At 37.8% G+C, this 13,302-nt stretch overlaps 1 protein-coding gene across 1 annotated transcript in view; it reads right to left on the reverse strand.

Moving 5' to 3' along the window:
- Nucleotides 1-13,296, reverse strand: part of MOV10L1 (Mov10 like RISC complex RNA helicase 1) — a 29,123-nt gene extending 15,827 nt beyond the window's left edge. Inside the window, exons 1-9 of the mRNA XM_031056912.1 lie at nucleotides 13,216-13,296; nucleotides 11,935-12,119; nucleotides 8,753-8,909; nucleotides 8,236-8,348; nucleotides 7,253-7,443; nucleotides 5,094-5,234; nucleotides 3,989-4,215; nucleotides 3,662-3,794; nucleotides 991-1,185 (exon numbers count right to left, since the gene is read on the reverse strand). Coding sequence (XP_030912772.1) covers nucleotides 991-1,185; nucleotides 3,662-3,794; nucleotides 3,989-4,215; nucleotides 5,094-5,234; nucleotides 7,253-7,443; nucleotides 8,236-8,348; nucleotides 8,753-8,909; nucleotides 11,935-12,119; nucleotides 13,216-13,294 — 1,421 coding nt within the window. The 5' untranslated portion in view covers nucleotides 13,295-13,296. The remainder of the gene's footprint in view (nucleotides 1-990; nucleotides 1,186-3,661; nucleotides 3,795-3,988; nucleotides 4,216-5,093; nucleotides 5,235-7,252; nucleotides 7,444-8,235; nucleotides 8,349-8,752; nucleotides 8,910-11,934; nucleotides 12,120-13,215) is intronic.
- Between the last annotated feature and the right edge of the window lie 6 nt (nucleotides 13,297-13,302).

A 13,302-nucleotide genomic window follows, 5' to 3' on the forward strand; every position in this document is an offset into this window, starting at 1 on the left:
GTGAAGCTGTCCCGTACTGTGGGGGACAACAAAAATGTTTTAAAAATATGCCAATAGTAAAAAAGGATTATTGGCCCATTACAGGATGAGGATGGTCACCTCACACACAGAGACACAGACAAGGCAGAGGCATTTAATGCTTTCATTGCCTCTGTCCTCAACATCAGTGAGGGGCAAAGGGAGTGCCACTGCCCTTAGCTGGAGAGTCATGACTGAGAACGATAAACATCAAGTTGAACCTGAACTTCTGCAGGATTTGCTGCTCCTGCTGGATTGCTATTGGTCTATGGGACCTCATGGTAGTCATCTGAATACTCAAAGACATGGTTGGGCACAAAGGGTTACAGTGAAGGGGGTGACATCTGACTGGTGACCTGTCCCTAGTGGGGTTTCACAGGGCTCCATCTTAGGCCTAGTTTTCCTCAACATCATCTCAGATGACTTGGAAGCCGCATTTGAAGGTATACTGAGTAAGTCTGCCAATGATACTAAATAGGGAGGAGCTGAGGACTCCCTCAGATGCAGAGCAGTGCTGAAGAGAGACCTACACCAATAAGAAAGTGGACAACCACCAACAAAAGTTCTGAATGAAAGATGGGAGATATTAGTCAGATGTAGACATTAAAGGTGTAAAGAGTTAAGAAGCTTATTATCTCAGAAAACTATTAGCAGTTTCCCATTTTTTCCCATAGTAACACAATTGTTACTAAGTAGATAACTAAAGAAACAGTGTTTTATCGTATTACCCTACTAGACATTAGAGATTCTGTTTGAAAAACCTACAAAGAAATCAAGCAGTTAATTACTAAAACAACCTCTTCTATCAGAAATGTCCACAACCATCTTGTTTACATATACGTGCATATGTAAAAACATGTAGAGATTCTCCCAGTTTCACACTTTCTTTCTCAGCATTAAAGAACAGATCTAAGAATACCAAACAGAGCAGCGTGTTAGGTAAGTATCATTTTATGCTCAAAGTGACAGTACCTTTTTTGTTTAGGGGCAGCCACTGTTGTCTTCCTTAGCTGAGAATCTGGAATATTTTTAGGCTTTCCTGGAGAATAAGGTTGTACAGGTGCTATAAGTAATTCTTCTTCATTTGTTACAGTGGCTTCAATATAGCGGCCAACAGTAAAATCAGAAAAGCCAAGCAACAGGAGCTCTTTACTGTGTCCATGAATCCTTCAAGTAAAGAATTATCTTCTTAAAACCAACATGGTCACACTTCATTTTCCCCAGCCATGAGATACATTCTCATTTCAGTTACATATGAGAATTGCTAATTTAGGGTAATTCCTCAACTGTCCCCACCTCAATTATTTGGGATACCTTCACTCTAGATCCCCAAATAATTAAAAAAAACCCACCCAACACACTCAACCAAAAAATACCAACTCAAAATCCCAGCAAAAATCTCAACCCCACAATTTCATCAAAATCTTGGGTAAAATGCAAAATCCCTCCACTCAACGTACTAGGGCATAGAATTAATACTTCTGTTACAAGGAACATCTTGGAATTACTGCTACTGCAAAACAAGAGCCAAACAGGTCCAACAGAGGAACCTGAAGCAAATCCCTTCACTGTCTGCAGTAACTGCTCTGCAGCACCTTGTGAAAGGCTACTCAGAACTGAATCCTAACTGTAAACACATGAATGGAGAAAGTAGGAAAAATCCTCTAATTCTGGAAAACATACTTTATAAAGTGCAAGTGTTGCTTGGGCAGTGACACATGGGAAAAAAACAGGAGGTTTGCTCAGATTGGGAAACTTAAGCACTGCTACAGTGCAATTCCCTAACTACATGGTCCAACACTGCTACCAAGTGCCGGAAACAAATGAATCCCAGAAGAATTCCAGCTTACCTTCTCTTTGTCAGGAAAACCACTTTTGCCAACTAAGACTATCTGCTCAGGTTAAAACTATATCCTGGTTTTCTCTGATATAAAAACTCCAAACAGACACCAAACTGTCCAAATGTATGGTCTACATTTGCAATCTCTATGGCCTCTTAAGTGGCCTTGTTAACTTCATGCTGCAGCATGACCCTTGTTAACTTCATGCTGCAGCCTCCCATGAAGCTTTGTGTGGCTTATTCTGTATTATTAGAAGACTCTAAGACTTTGTGGCTTTTATGGATTTACAGCAAAATATAAATAATCCTTTCTACATGTCTATCTCCACGAAGGCAAGCCATGCCTGCAGCTCTGTCTTTCAAACTAGAGCTAAATCATCCTCCTAAGAAATTTTTTACCCCTTACTTCACTATTTAAAATGAGAAGTAGTATGAATATTATTGCAGCACTACTTCAATGAATGAAACCTTGTTTTCCTCTGTCCAACTTTTCCTTTACCATCCTAGGAATCAATGGCTGTGGAACACAAAGTCTGTAGAGCTACAGCTGGAAGCGAGTGAAACTTACACAAATGTAATACTCCTACTTAAATGCAGGAGCTCCCACAAAGCCACTTTCCATTCTTAACTACATTAATCAAGTATTTTGTACAGCTGAGTATTTTATGTTTTTCAAGGGTTTTCTAAGATTTGCAAACCACTTCCCCTGTGAATTACACCTTCAGTGAAGAAAGCTTTTTCTTTTCTATTTCAGCATACACAACTTCAATTTCCCATCACAGAACAGGAAAACTTGAGATCAGGGCATGTAGCAATATGAGATACTAAAGACTAGAAGAAACGCATCAGACATAACAGAGGAAATCTGCATTAGCTCTAGTGCTCATGGTGCAATGGATTTACTACTAAGAATATATCCATCTGTAGGCATTATCTTCACCTCACTGTGTCATTTTAGAGATGTAACCTACTCCACTCATATTGTTTCATTAGCTACTACAATTTTCTTTCAATAAAAATTCAGAATCAAGCAGTGAAATGGTAACTACTTTCACAGTCACATATAGATTTCCAGATGCTTTGCTAATATGTATTGGCTTACTTTATACTACATCATGTGCCTGTTTTGACTGGGGTAGAGTTAATTTTCTTCATAGTAGCTAGTATGGGGCTCTGGTTTGGATCTGTGCTGAAAAGTGTTGATAGCATAGGGATGTTTCTACAGTGTTGAAAAGGGCTTGCACAGAGTCAAGGCCTTTTCTCCTTCTCATATTGTCCCACCAGTGAGGAGTCCAGGGGTGCACAAGGAGCTGGAAGGGGACACAGCCAGGACAGCTGACACTAACTGCCCCAACTGATATTCCACTGATATCATAGGGCATCATGCTCAGTACACAAAGCTGGGGGAAGGAAGAAGGGGGGACATTGTGAGTGATGGCATTTGTCTTCCCAAGTCACCACCATGTGTGATGGAGCCCTGCTATGCTGGGGATGGCTGAACACCTGTCTGCCCATGGGAAGCTAATGAATTCCTTGTTTTACCTTGCTTCTGTTAGTGGCTTTTGCTTTACCTTTTCAACTGTCTTTGTATCAACCTATGAGTTTTTTCACTTCTACTCTTCCCATTGTCCCTGCTGTCCCATTGGAAGGAGTGAGCGAGCAGCTGAATGGGGATCAGTTGCCAGCTGGGATTAAAGCACAACATGCCAAGAAGAGAACTGTGCTCAGAAACAGAAATGTTAAGTCTATTTTCATTACTTCTTGCCATTGTATTGGTTAGAAATAATGGAAAGAAATACTCACACAGCTGTGCATATAATCACTATGGATATTTTTTCACCTGGTGGTATCACAATTTCTGGAGTAATATTGCTGTGTTTAGTTGGTTGCTCCACATGGTCTTTTTGCTCGCTTTCTCCATTTTGCATATTTTCATCTTTCACCAAGGAATTTTTTTCCTTTGTCCTTGATAAATTTGTGTCTTGAAAATTAATTCCTTCTGGAGTAAATGTATAACAATAAACTTTGTTATCACAATTTCTACTGTTAACATAGGCAAGTGTTCTCAAACAAACCTACTGGTCTTCAGAAGAGATAACATTCAACATTCAAACACTGATTTCACTGTACCTGGACTGACTCCATTCTTCATAATGGATGTGTGGTTCAATGACTCACATGTTGTTCCTTCACTGTTGTTAAATGAATTAATTGCAGCTTTTGAGAGGTTTTCTTGGTTTATTGGAAAAGATGGACTGTTTTCACAGTTTTGAGGAATCTCAACACTGAATTGCTTGTCTTTCACCCATCCAGCTAATCTGCAGCTGATTAAGGACTGTGGTACGCTCCCTTTATTCCTAGAAGTAGTTATGTGATTAGTTACATAAGTGCAGGGTGAATATTCTTGAGAAGTTTATTTCTACCTGAAGTCGAATACAATTGTCTGCAGCAGGTTAGTTCCCCTTATTTCATAACTGCTATCAGAAAGAAATTGCACTGCTGCTTCTAACTAATGAGGACAAGAACCTCTGCTTTATGTTAATATTTCTAGGTCGCATCAACTACCACATAAAGCATACAAAAATACCATGCATAATATAAACAATGGGAGTTTAAAGTTCATCATTGGGTAACCAACTCTTAGGAAAGAACACAGAATAACAAAGAATGGATATGCAGGTTTGTCTTCCTTTAAGCTTTGATGCCCAGACGTGAAAAAAAAACCCCACACAAACTACCCCAACCAACCAATCCCCCAAAAACCCCCACCACCAAAACAAAACCTTCCTAAGGATACATCGACATAGTTTTTCAGCATCCCAGTTCAAAAAAAGAAAAAAAAAACAGAAAAAAAATCTGTTGTGCTTTTAATACACAAATATGCAACAGTACTCTTGTTCTAAGATTTTGAAGATGGCAGAGTATCTGCAGCTTAAGTTAAACACACAAGTAAAAGCTTTTGCTTCAATCCTTGTTCTACGAAGGATTTTGCTAGGATTGAAAGGAGATACAGGACTGGGGAGTCTCAAAGCACTATCTGCAAGACAAATGCTCAATATCAAAAAGGCTATCCTACAGATATTAAATTCAGTGCAAATTTAATTCCATAGTAGCTGGAGGTTACTTAAATATCACAAACCACAAGGCTCAACTAGAAGAGACTTCTGAATGTAAAACAGGTTAATAGATAGAGTGATAGAAATAAAGAAATCTTCAAACAATCAGAAAGGCTTACTCTATCCAGACCACCATTCTTTTAGATTCCCCCTGCTTCAGAGTTCCAAAGTCAGTCATTCTTGATACTTTCAACTCTCCTTTGTCTCTCATTATATCTTCATACGGGTCATCCACATTACCTTCATTAGAATGAGATTGTCTGCAAAAATAATTTTAAGTAGCAGTTTTTAAACACTAATGGCCTCAGCAAATATCTTTGACTCAGCACAAGTTTAAGAAACTATACCAAGGCACAGTCACAATATTTAGAAACAAGCAGGTAAGATAGTTCATTTTTTTTCTCAGCCATTTATACTTCCAAGACAATTAGATTAACTAATTTAAGCAGCAACAAGTCATTTGTCAGCAGCACTATAAATCAGCATAAAAGTTCGGATGCAAGACTAAAATGATTGGAGGAGTTAACAAATCCCTGCTGAAAAACTAAATGAAATGGCAACTGAAGTCATTATGGCTCTCTTTGGGAGCTGAACAAAGACACAACAAAGAGTAGCTCCTTAGCAAGAGTCATGATTAGCACTGCAGCTAAGAGGTAAAATGACTAGACTGGAAATGTTTCAACCTATGCACTTGTGTCTTCTGCTTACTGTTCCTATCTGAAATCAGCAAGCTGAGGACAAAATTAAAACAGCTGAAAACCAAAAATCACCCTTGAAAACTTTTACTACACACAACTAATAAAAAATATCTATGAAACCAGGCATGTGCTCTTTCCTGTCTGAAACACTGAGCACAGGTCTAAACTCTTGGTGTCTTCTACCTATAAAAACAAATTTTCACATGGTTTCTATTGTGTAATTAAGAAACTATGCATTTAGATTAAATGGCATGGAAATAATTTAGAAATATTTTAATAATCTCACTAATATGTACACACCCTCATTAATCCAGAGTTATCTGACATACTGAAGCAGCAAATGAGTGCAGCTGCTTTTCATTAGCTGTATCAATTTACTAGCCAAGCCCACTAGATGTCTCCCACTGCAGCCTAAGCTGCAGTTTTTGATACGGTAGATGTACATCAAATCTGAGAAATCAACCCTAAGGTCTACTTTTGTAATTTGGCTTCAGTAATAATTTTCTATATAAAATCCATCATTAAAAATAGGTGCAACTGAAAAAAACAAATTGTGAACAATTTGTACTGTTTTGCAAAATTACATAAACACTTCAAGTTTCATTTAGGTACAACTTATTATATCTATTATCTCTAGAGAAAACAGCTTATATCATTCTTTGTAGATCCTTTGAAGACATATATATGGCCATATAGCCTTGGCTAAATTTCCTTGAGATCTCCCAAAGATGATATCTGAAAGATATCACAATGTCTTTTTGCTCTCTCCTTGGACTTTCCAATTGACAATTTATTTTTGGCCTGCAGAGTTAGACTATGTAATCCTGCCAAGACCTCAGCACGGAAAGTGATAGATTTTACTGTTAAAATATCAATTTACTCAGGTGGTAACTGTGTGTTTCACAGTACAGACACTTAAACTCAAAAGTCAAGTTCCAGATCTTTGCTGAGGTCTGTTATTGACCTGTTGCCCATTTTACTTTTGTGTAGTTATTTTCCCTAAGTTTTGCTTTTTCTCCACACTGAGGATCACCTACTTTTTTCAACCTCTTCTGCAGTGTATCCAAATCCTCCTCATACCACATTTAACACCTAAAGTCCCTGCAGAACCTCTCAGTTCAATACTTGCAGGCCAAATTAATCTATTATTTAGACCATGAAACTTTTCCTTTTAGGACAGATATCTGAACAATCACTGTAACTTGAGACAAATAGATTAAAGAAACACGTATTTTATATGAATGTTGCTGTGATTTGTTTTGAAACAGTGAAGTCCCTACTAGAGGAACACAATGAACTTGGCATTTTACTAACATACATAAAAAACTCCTTCCCTGCCTAGCAATATCCCTGACAGCAGCTGCTACTAGTAGCACTCATGTTCCCACCTTCTGGAAAGAGAAAAAAACCCAAACAAGGGCCAAATCATATCATGCTCTGATTTTTCCAGTGGTCTCTTATGCCTTCTAGTCAACTAGGGAAATATTCACAGTATTTCTTGCTTAACAGATGCAATAAAATGTCAGGTGCATAACTACACCAGGTCTCTAACTGTTAAAAAGAGAACAAAATAACGTTACCCATCCTGGCTGACTGGCACCAAGCAGAGAGCTCTCCAAATGTAACAGGACTGACTGCTCTCCACCACAATCGTGTTCACTAGATCATGTCTACGAGGTAGGTAACCATCAGGAAGTCTCAGTGAATCCAAAGTGAAAAATATACTGTCATCTATTGTCCCAGTTCTTCCACAGACGCTGGAAATGCGAACCTGTAATAGTTTGTATCCACTGTTACTTGATATTATCTTTTTAAGCTAACAGACATTTCTACCAGACATTTTACCTAAAGCAGCCCTTCTAGCATTAATAAAAATGCATTCTGAAATTTCAGTTATTCATAGGAGGTAAACACAAAGCCCTAACCCAGAATCACTGTGCCTGTCTTCAGATTTACAAGAGTAAAGAAACACAAGTACTTCACATAAGCATTAAGTTCCACTGAAGTGCATACTACAACATGACACTAGACTTAACCATGATACCTTTCTTGTGACATGTCAACTTACCTAAATTATACTTCCATACTAGCAGCAATGAGACAAATTTTTTTCCTATGCTTCACGTGCGAATATTCAATTTATAGGGTTAAGACAAAGACAATAAACCATAAACCTAGCCTAGCACATGCATTACTAGAGCGAACAAATGTTTTCATTAAAACAAAAAGAAGGGACTGTGGTTGTTTCTAAACTGAAACACTTGAATAAATCAAACCTACTAAATTCCCTAATCATGACACATCCTTATTATAACTAATAGCAAGAATTCAAATCAGCAATTCATAATAGGTAAATTAGTTACTCTTTCTGTTCAACCCAAAATACGTACGCATTTTCAAAATGCCTTATTATTTTACAAACATGCTCTAAATGGATGAATTAATAAGTTTTATCTTTTAATTAAAGATGTATTATAGAAGATCTACCAATATTTGTAAATGAAACCAATTTGAAACTTCACCTAGGACTCCTATTGCCAAAAACAATGTGCAGAACACTTACCTTGTTTACTTGTTTATACCTCAAAGGCCTTACAGCAACTGCTTCAGTCTTCCACGTAGTCGTGTTAATAAAATATTTTGCTTGCACCCAGTCACCTTCACAAGGTTTGAAATCTATACAAAACAGAACATTTCTCAAGGTTAATTACTATTGATACCATTTACATTACTCCCCTACAGAATTAGTGCAAGTTAAATAAAAGCCAAAACAATGCATTATTCAGATCCATTGAGTCTAAAGTTTTCTTTGCTGTCCTTTGCTTTGCAGGTTATGGCAAACTACATAGGAGATGCTAGCTGAAAATACACCTGCTTACATGTAACTTATGCTTAAAAGCAGGTTGTGCTCAGTGAGAATGAACAGGCAGCTTTCTCCATTCATGTCTGGCTGTTTCACTATGTTTCATTGCATATTCTATTAGAATTTATTTGGGATGACAACTGCAAGTTTGTCAGAAGATATTTCTATTGTATACCAAAAAATATTACGAAAGAGGAAACAAGAAGTCCCTACACACCTTCCCAGACGTCTTGCATTGCAAAGTATGTATTCTGATTAATATAGCCACCATCCACAGAGAGAGAGGTAATACTGCCAATTAATGTTTTCTTATTTAGTTCAGAGGCATCACAAGTAGGACTGGACTCTTCTTGGGTATTCTGGATGGTGTCTACCTATTAATACAAAAATAACCCAAATATTTAAACAGTTGACACTTAGAATTAAATACATATTCCTACAATAAATATACAAAATTTCAATTGCTTATGGAGACAAAGCTTCTTATTATACAATTATTTACTGTAGCTGTTACTTTTTGGACACAAAAAGAGTAAGCAATAAACAGTAACTTCTCTTTTAAAAAGAAACTTTAAAACTTTTCTTTTAAAGAGTGCTGTATGTTGCAGTGCTGACAACTGCTATAATTATACGCTGATTTTTCAAATCTTTCTTACACATCCCTTGCTCTAGGTCAACTTAAGATTTTTCTTCAATTGACAGGAACACCACATCCAGCAATGTGTCTGTACACAACTGGAAATAAAAAATGACTATTTCAGAAAGCAAAAAAAATGTTTTCAAGATGGTATTTATAAACACTACGTGTACTTCAGACTGACCCTACCACTTTTTAGTAATTTGATTAAGAAAACCCCTAGAGCAGCTTCTAACAGACTCTTCATATCACCACCTCACATGTAAGTTTACTGAAGTCTGATTCATTCTGAAGCATACTATCATACTAAATTTTATATGATTTATTTTGTTGAACATAATGCTTACCATTTCAATAGTAATGAAGAGTGAAAGTCTACCTATACTTCAGAGGTTTGCAAACAGTAGTTGACCATAAATAGCTATTTAGTTTTTAGCCAATACTGTTTTATTGCATTAAAAGAGTGACTATTACAAAATATTTGTTTGACAACATGAAAAGTCACTATAAAAAAATTAAAGAAAAATCTATACTTTGTTCCAATCTGACAGACATATCTTCCCATTAACTAGGAAGATCTGAGAATATCAAACTTTCTCCAAAGTGCTTTTCATGGCTTCATATTGATAGAACATGAATAAGCAAACTGTTCCTCAGAAGACTAGTGAAGTGACATTTCATGTAAACTACACATGCAGTTACACTTGAAAGTAATTTGTAGACCCAAAGAAATGTTTTTAAGACATGAAAACACCTTAAAACTCCCATCACACATTTTCTTTTGATACTTCTCAATTTTTCTCTACCAATAAAACCAAAGTTCTTTCTCATACTAGGTCAAAATGGCCTACTGGTAGCAGCCTGTTTTTAAAGCTTGCTACAGAACCTATAATAATTCCATACAGAGTTTAATTAGGACTGGACCTCACATAAACTGAAATCCAAACTTTGGAGCCAGGATCTTTCCAAACCACATGGCCAGTAGCTCCAAACAGCAGCTGAAGCAGTACACTGAGCAGAGAGCCACCCAAGGCTGACCATGCTCTTCCTAAAAGCAAGTAACATAAACACACTGACACCACCACAGTTTGAACTGCGCCTTCCAGAATTGGCCCAAACTGCACTGGCAGTGTCCAGACTTCAGAGCTTCTGTCTGCAATTAGAGGAGTACCTTTTAGATCACTTAAAACCCAAAACTGAGTAGTAATATCTCAACTATTTGGAAGAAGATGGTATTGGTATTCAAGAATCTTTTTGCATAGTAGTTATTAATTATGTTTCTCCCTAGGGGTTTGAAAAGGGACTTAGTTCTCCACCATGCAAAACAACCACAGTTCAAATACTGCTGTCTGTTCCTACCAAACGTTCAAGTATCTCAAGTTTGTGCCACTATATGGAAAGTAAGGCAATACATCACAAATTACAGAATGGTTTAGGTTTTTATTTATGTTCTTAGAACAGACTTGGAAGAAATTAGCTTTATCTTCTTGCTTATTGAATCAAGACTGCCCTTGGGCTTTGACTTTCTATGGAGTATAGTCAGCTTTTGACATGAACTAGTCTCAAAGATTTTCACCAGCCACAAACTACACTGCCAACAGTCTGAGATGCCCGCAGGATTATAGCTCACAAACAGGAATAAGGAAAATCATCACACTTTTGAAAAAAAAGTACTTTTGAAAATGCCATTATCTAGAATATACAGCAAAACATGCCACAACTGCTATAATATTCTAGTTGCTTTGTAGAGCCACATGTATTTCCTCAGTTACTAGCTTTATGCATTTTGGGGCAATTACAGTATTTCAACAGTATGGTGAAAGCTGACAGTCAGAAGAATAACAAGGAAGAAAAAGGTAAGATTTTAAATTACTCAATTTTCTGACTGTGTGTGAGTGCTATTTTACCAAACAGCACTGATATTGCTCGTTGGACAAACAACAGTTAATTTTTATGCAAGTAAGTAATTGAAATTTAAAAGGGAGAAACAAAAGGAAGTAAGAAGAGATATAAGGTTATCTTACAAGACACCAGGTTTTTGATAGCACTAGAGCTGGTAATACTTTAGAAACAGAACTTCCTGTTTACTTTCCTTCTATGTTAAATTTTGGGTCACAGAATAAAACTGTGTCCCCATTAAGTCTGTCTTTGGTTTCATTTAATCAATGAAACTACACTTGGTTTCAACATGATTTGCTAAGAAAAACTCCCCTCAAAATCCGTGACAAGGTATAATCAAGCTTGAAACAGGTATGCAAATGAAGTTAAGCAAAAAACATAGCAAGATCTCCATTTTGGTAATTGTCTATAACATCCAGTTACCAATTCTTACAACAAGAAGTTTTGAAATTTATGTTCTTATTCACAAGAACATAAATTACTTCTGTGCAAAGAGAGCAAACTTTGCACAAGATCAAACTGCTTTGATCTTCTTATCCATTCATATAACAATACCATAAAATTGACTGAAACTCGGAAAAGTTATACAGATCTGGAGTAGCTATGACTAAATTTCTGATGCAATTATCTCAACTATTAGCTTCTTATTCACTACATCTACGCCTGTATTAAACATAATTTGAAAGGCAATGGAACAAAACACTAAAATTACTCACAAACTCCACCTTACCCCCTCTAGGTGAACAGCTTGCAATTTCTCCTATTTTGTAGAATTTGTGAGGCTAAAACTATAGTAAATTCCCAAACAAAGCTTCAAGGTACTTATGGAGAAAGTGAGACTACTAGTTATCTTCACCTCTTACCCTGACAGCCTTCAGGCCACCTGATGTTTTATCCTCTTCCACGGTGGCAATAACTTCTTGTCCAACAGCCAGCAACATGTTTTTTGTAACAACATCCTTTGTGAAGACTATCGTGTCATCTATCATCCCATAATCATGGCAAAGTCTTGTCACTACTCCTTGTACGCTTTTCAATGCTTTTTCACCTGCATCAAAAGGAAAAGTGTTGACATAAACCCAAATCACTTGTTTATAGAGCTATGCAAAAAGTTATGAAGGCTACTAAAAGGGACATCCATTCTATCAAAAGGCCAACTGGAAATAGCAACAGCTGCAAACTAATTATTTTCACAACTAAGTCTTGAATCTTATGAAAATTTATGGTTTCAACCAATTAAGAAAACTAGTTAAATACAAACATTTAAAAACCAACATGCTTTAAGCTCCTTTTAAAAAAATAAACAGAATATCTCACACTGAAAGAGATCCATAAGGACCACGGGGGTCTAACTCTCTGCTCCTCACAGGATTACTTAAAACTACACAATACGACTCAGTGCATCATCCAGATGCCCCTTGAACTCTGACAGACTTGGTACTTTCCCTGGGAAGCCTGTTCCAGTGACTACTACCCTCCCAGTGAGGAGTCTTTTCCCACTGTCCAGTTTAAACCTCCCCTGATGCAGTTTCCTTCCATGTCCTTGTGTCCTGTCACTGGTACTCCGAGAGACCAGCACCCCACCCGAAAGTGTGGGCTGTGATGAGGTCACACCTCAGCGTTCTTTTCTCCAAGCCGAACGACCTCAGCTGCTCCTCCTAAGTCACACCCTTGAGACCTTTCACCGTCTTGCTCAGCCTCCACTAGACTCACTATAATGGTTTAATGAAGGTCTTGTATTGAGGCCTCTGAAAGCGCACACAGGATTGTGAGGCTGTCCCAGTGCAGAGCCGAGCAGACAATCCGCCCCTCACCCACCAGCGATGCTGTCTGCGCCTGATGCACCCCAGCAGGACATGACCGGCCCTCCCGGCTGCCAGGGCACTGCTCCTACTCCTCACTCCATACTCTCCGCAGCAAGAGGATCCTGTCCTACCCAGGAAACAGGAAAAGGCAAAAAAAAGTACTGGTAGGAAAACTTCCACATGTTCTGAAGTCAAAATGATGCCTTATCATCTCAATCTCCTCCTTACATCCTTTCCTAAGGAAACAGGGCTGCACTCAGCCCCAGGTACGTGGGGGACGAGCACGCCTCACGGCTCAGAAACTGCGCCACAAACCCACAACAGGCCCGGAATTCTTACCAGAGGTCTCCCATCTCTCATCTTCACCATCTGCGCGTCTCCAGAAGTAGGAGACCGCCCTAGAAAGGAGAGAGAGCATCCCGCAGC

Source organism: Geospiza fortis, unplaced genomic scaffold (assembly GCF_000277835.1).
Source record: "Geospiza fortis unplaced genomic scaffold, GeoFor_1.0 scaffold195, whole genome shotgun sequence".
NCBI lineage: Eukaryota > Metazoa > Chordata > Aves > Passeriformes > Thraupidae > Geospiza > Geospiza fortis.